The sequence below is a fragment of the Neomonachus schauinslandi genome, chromosome 10 (assembly GCF_002201575.2).
Source record: "Neomonachus schauinslandi chromosome 10, ASM220157v2, whole genome shotgun sequence".
In the NCBI taxonomy this organism is placed as follows: domain Eukaryota; kingdom Metazoa; phylum Chordata; class Mammalia; order Carnivora; family Phocidae; genus Neomonachus; species Neomonachus schauinslandi.
The window spans coordinates 112,215,475-112,221,324 of NC_058412.1; the positions used below are offsets into that span (position 1 = coordinate 112,215,475).

General features: G+C 56.6%; 1 protein-coding gene across 1 annotated transcript in view; it reads right to left on the reverse strand.

The window, feature by feature from the left end:
• Window positions 1-382: 382 nt before the first annotated feature.
• TCF15 (transcription factor 15) overlaps window positions 383-5,850 on the reverse strand; it is a 5,647-nt gene continuing 179 nt past the window's right edge. The window contains exons 2-3 of the mRNA XM_044918923.1: window positions 5,440-5,850; window positions 383-617 (exon numbers count right to left, since the gene is read on the reverse strand). The exon at window positions 5,440-5,850 is cut by the window's right edge and continues 39 nt beyond it. Coding sequence (XP_044774858.1) covers window positions 543-617; window positions 5,440-5,850 — 486 coding nt within the window. The 3' untranslated portion in view covers window positions 383-542. The remainder of the gene's footprint in view (window positions 618-5,439) is intronic.

Consider the following 5,850-nt stretch of genomic DNA (forward strand, 5'->3'; position numbering starts at 1 on the left):
TGGAGATGGGTCCTCCTGCCTTCCCCCCAGCCCTACCTCCTCCAAGGCAGAGGGCAGCACCTGTGACATCCGGGCCTCTGCACAGTCTAGGAGAGGGGCCACCTCTGACCTCTGATGTCCCTAGTTCCCCCAACCCTGTTCTTCAGCTGGGAACATCTTTTATTTAAAAATACTTTTTTATTTTAAACCCACCAATTCTCTCTCTCTCTCACATATACACACACACACCCCCACACTCATTCACAGATATGCACACATCCTCTGTCACCAATAGTCTTTGTTTTTCCAGAAGTTCAGCCTTGTCTCTGACCAGCCAGGTCTGGGGCTGGCTGGCTGGGTCCTCATAGCTCTCTGAGGGTGCGGTGGAGATGTCCCAGGGAGCCTGCCCACAGGGTCATGGGCCCAGACCATTGTCCCCTGGTCCCAACATGAAAGAGGTTTGGGTTGGGCTCCTGGGGTCTTCTCCCCTATTTAACCAGTGGCTGGCCTCTGGCCTCCTTCTCCAGGGTCCTGCTTGGAACAAATGCCACAGGGGTCTAGGCTCATCTCCGCGGCACTCGGAGGGGGGCCACCCCCCTCACCTTCAAGCAGCTGCCCCCCAGGTCACGACGGCCACCCTGTAAGAGGGAAGAAAGAGAAAGTTCGATCAGGTCCCCATGCACACTGGAACTAACCTCTGTGTCCAGCAATAGGGGACTTGATAAATAAATCATAGCCACACAATACAGTTCTCCACCGCAGAAGGCCGAAGAGACTCTCCAGGACTGACAGGGAATGATGGAGAGATAGCTGCATTGAAGGACAAAAGCAAGAACTGAGTGAATGTTCCTGTGTGCTGAGATGTCTAGAGAGAAGGGCATATGGGAAGTTGCTAACGGGCTTCCCTGGAGGAGAGGGATTTCATGAGGAGGAGGCATGACGGGTGGGAGGGAGGCTCTTTTTTTCTTTTTTTTTTTTTAACACTATGTACTTTTTTACCCTTTTCATTTCTTGTAATTTCATTTCATGTAATTTGTTGCTTTTAAAAAAAAAAATCCAATACATTTTAAATCATGATATTTTATATTAAAGGGCAAAACAAATGAAGCCCACAGTGGTCCTCCCCACTGCCCGACGGTATGCCCAGTGGCTTACCCATTAACCTTCAAAAGCAGACTCTGGCTTTCTGGCCTCCCTGCCTTCATTCAGGGTGTCCTCTCTGCCAGGAATATGCACTCTGGTCCCGTCTCCCCGGGAAGGTTTCTCTATTCCTGCCATTACCCAGCACTTCCGGGTACATATCACCAGAAGAAAACTTAGGAGGGGAAGACAGAGTCTCTTTTTGTTCCCCCATCAGGCTGGGGGCTGAGAGAGGGGTAGGCAAAAGTTCTTCACTCTGTAGCCCCAGTTGCAGCCCTGAGCCTGACATGAGCAGGTGCAGACTACTGCTGCTCGAATTTGTGGTGCCCACTGGAAGATGAGCTCACGGTGGCAGCCCTGAAGCCACCCGTCCCTCAGCCCGCAGGGCCCATCCCTACCCGGTGGTCTGTGGGCTGACGTGGGGGTATCGTCCTCACTGTAACCCAGCGAGGTCAGAGACATTAGAGCACCCCCTCTGTTGAGGCCTCCAGCCACGGAATGATGTTGGTAAAAAAGCTGGGCTAGAAATCTGTGTTGTCCCACAGTCTGTTCTGCTTCCAGGACCCTACTGGTGTCTGAAATCCCACTGTCAATGCTGGCCCCACCGAGGCCGGCTAGGAGATGATAGGACAGGCCTCTTTCTCAGCCATCTAGAGAAATAGCCAAGCATCTGGGAGCTCTGCCCCCTGCCCCCTCCGCCCTGGGCCCAGGTTGGGGCAGATCCATCCAGATGTGAGCCCAGTCTCCCTCGAGGCTCTCTGGGCCCAGGGACAACGTGTTCATTCACAGGCAGGGCTATTTTGAGGGCTGAGGCCACAGTCCCAGCAGAGCCTGGGGCTTAGGCTTCTCAGACAAATCTGGCAGGAGTGGCTGGGAAGGGGGGACAGGCGTTGGGGGGGGAGGGGGTGTAGTGTTGGGGGATAATAAAACCCGCCTCCCACTCTTTCACTCGATGACCTCAGGGGCAGGGGGAGCCACCTCTCCGCCAAGTCTGGCAGTCATCGGGAGACCCCGGTCTCAAGCTAATGCTGGGACTGTTCACCTCTCTGAGCTTCAGTGTCCTCATCTATGAAATGAGGACAAAATGATTCTACTGCCACCCCAGGGCGCAGGCGATTGCAAATGCAGCTGCGAAAGAGGCTTGCAGACTGCCAAAAGCACTTAGAAGGGGCCCTGACTAGGCCCCAGCTTCTCCGTCCCCTAGGAACTCAGCACCCAGGGCTCTGGGAAGCACCGTGATTAGGATTATTCGGGCTTTAGTGAAACAGATCTGGGCTTTGATCCCTGCTTTGCCACGGACTATCCGTCGGACCTCGGGCAGGTGACTTCACCCCACTGAGCCCGTCTCCCCACGTGTGAAGTGGAGTTACTGTGAGAATTACCCACGCTCACCTAGGTAAAGTCCATAGCACAGTGTCAGGCACACAGTAAGTGTTCAATAGATGGTCACAAGTATTATTATCGGCATCATCCGGTAATGGTGCCTCCTTGCCCCGCCCCCCAACCCTCTGGCCATGTCCGCTCTTGAGCTGTGTACACCAACTGGGGAGGGGGCTTTACAAGAGGATCCTATCCAACTCCACCCCCAGGTGACAAAGGGGGAAATGGTAGAGACAAGAACCCCCCTTCCATCTCCCACTTGCTATTTCTACCACAGAGGACCACACTTAACCCCTCCTTAGACAGAAAGATACTACAAGAGCATGGTGGTCCCTAGTGACCCCATCCTCAGACCAGCCATGTGGGAGGGAGGGGGTGGCTCAGAGTAAAGCAATAGAGTCTGGGCCTTGGAGCTCTCTGGCCCCCAAAGCTCAGAAGGGAGCCCCTGCCGTGGCTCCACGAGAGGGTCAGTTTTCTCTCAGTTGAGTCTTTGAGGGGCCAGAGCCGGCCAGGATCGCCCCTCTTGCCTACTCCCAGAGGAGCCTGTGGGGGTGAGCATGGCTTCTGCAGCCAAATTTGGCTAGGTTCTTGGTCCTGTAGACGGATCGCGGGGAAACAGCCAGACCTAGGCGAGTGAGTCCCTGTGATCCAGGGGACAGGCTGAAACCAGCAGAGAAGGCCCCCCAGCCTGCCCCGCTGTTGGTGTGGGCACATGGTAGACACACCTTCTCCCCCAGGCCTGCACTTACAGCTCCCCAGCCCCCCACCCTCTCTCCCCACCCATAACCTTTCCCACTTCCCAATTGGGCAGGCCTGAGTTCAAACCCTCACTTCATCACGGGCAGTGTCTCTGAACCAGCAACAGCATCTCTAGGCAGGTGGGGGTCACCAGAGCACCTCTTTCCCTCATTGCCCCTGAGGGTTTTTAACCAGAATGTGTGAAGAGTGCTTAGCACAGGAAATCAGTGCCCATCAAGACTGCCTCCCCTCTGTGCTCTGCCACCTTCAATGTCTTCCCCTTTCCTTCTCAGTATCATTTTCCTGACGCCAACTCTTGGGGTGCCCTGTTCCTAGGACACCTTTCCCTATCCACTCATCTGCCTGCCTCTGTTCCTAAGCATGTGTCAGGAATTCAGGCCCTAGCTGGGGGCTTCCTCTGGGCTCCCACAGTCCCTTGGTGCTCTGCCTCCCCACCATGAGACTGCGGCATCCCTGTTTTCATCCCCATTCCCTTGCCCTGGCCCTGGGAGTTCCTGACTGTGGTGGGTGGGACCCCACAACCTGCTTCTCTGGAAATGTTCTCAGAGCCAACAAAAGGCAACTATTGGGTAAATAAGGTTGGCTGAACTGAAGGAACAGGTGAAGAGCAGTTAGAGGGTTATCACTGAGGGCCCAGCCAGCCCTTCACAACCCAGGTTGGATGCATGAAGGCCCACCTGGCTTCCCCACCCAGCCTGGAACATGGGCCAGGGCCCGCAGCTGGGAGCAGCAGAGTACAAGTCAGACAGAGCCTAAGACGACTGACTCAGGGAATCTGAAGCAGCCATGGGGGTGAGAGGCCAGGCTGGGAGTCTGATGAGTCAGAAGATGATGGTCTGGGGCCAGGACACAGAAGCTTCCCCAAGACAGAGTAAAGCAGGGGGCCTAGAGCAGCTGTAAGAACCAAAGAATGGGGGACTCAGAGACCTGACTCCAATCCCCCATGCCCTTTCACTTTCCAAAAGACTGTGGGCCAGTCAGGGACTCCCCCGGGCTCAGTATCTCCAGATGTAAATGCTAGCTGCTGGAATCCAAAGGTGTCACGCAGACCAGCTTCCCTACTGTAGGAGAAGGCCAGGACAAGAGAGGGAAATGTGGGGGATGAAGCAGGCTCCTTGGGGCCTAAGCGGGAGGAGAACCTGCTTCCAACCAGGAGAGCCCCCTTTCCTTTTTTTTTTAAGATTTATTTATTTGACAGAGAAAGAGAGACAGCAAGAGAGGGAACACAAGCAGAGAGAGTGGGAGAGAAGCAGACTTCCCGAGTAGCAGGGAGCCCGATGCGGGGCTCTATCCCAGGACCCTGGGATCATGACCTGAGCCAAAGGCAGACGCTTAACGACTGAGCCTCCTGGGATCATGACCTGAGCGGAAGGCAGATGCTTAACAACTGAGCCACCCAGGTATCCCTTTCAATCTCAGCAGCTACTCAACCCCATCTGCCCCCTACCAGGCTGGTTCTCATCCTTATCTGGAAAACCACAGGAACTCAGCTCCAGCTCCATCCAGCTGACTCAACAGTGACCTCGCCCCCACACTCTATCCCTTTTGGGGAGACCCCCTTCTTCACTCCTACTGCTCATTAGCTGGCTACCTCAGACTTTTAGTTGGGGATATGTGTCTCCTTTTCTTCTCAGTCTCCCGCCAAGTCTTAGGATGGCGGACAATTATTTTACTGGTAGGGGTAGTTCATGGCAACGTGGACCAGCAAGCAACAGAACCTGCGTTGTGGCTTCCCAGGTGAGCAAATGTGGGCATGCGATCACACCCCCCTGAGCCTCAGATCCTCATCAGTGATAAGACGGGCAGAATAACTACCTGCCTGGGGGTTCTTGTGAGGGTATAAGAGGAGGAGGAACGCACCTCGCGCATGGGAAGAACTTAATGATGGCCTAACTCTTTCCTCACGCTCTTTCCCCAGGACACCTTCACTTAAAGGGGTGTCCTTCAATGAGCAATCTCCGTTCTCTGGGCTTTCCCGTACCACTTCTGTTTGGGGGACTTTGGGTGAGTGGTTCTGTTCCACACAAATCCTGGGCTTGGAGCGCCGCAGCCCCCGACGAACTTCCTGTCGCTTCCCCCTCTCTTCACTGGGGTCTCTGCTCCTCTTCTGCTTCCCTAGGAGGCCCCGTCCCCCGCCAACCCCTGACCCGCGGCTACAGTCCTGGGGCTCCGCGCACTCACCCCTTTGCGCTGGTTGCTGAGGCAGAAGGTGCAGATGGAGCGCGGCTGGCGGCCGCCGTCGGGGGCGGCGGGGACCGCGCTCTTGGCACTGCCGGCCGCACGGAAGCACGGCTGCCCGTCGTCGGCCGCGTCGCCCAGCAGCAGCACGTTGGCCAGGTGTGCGATGTAGCTGGACGCCAGGCGTAGCGTCTCGATCTTGGACAGCTTGCGGTCCACCGGCTCGGTGGGGATGAGCGTGCGCAGCGCCGTGAAGGCCGTGTTCACGCTCTGCGTGCGGTCCCGCTCCCGCGCGTTGGCCGCCTGCCGCTGTCGCACCACCACCACGGGGCCCGCGCCGCCGCCGCCGCCGCCCGCCCGCCGCCCGCCCCCGGGGCCCGGGCCGCGCCGCGCCGCCTCCAGGCCCTCGCAGCA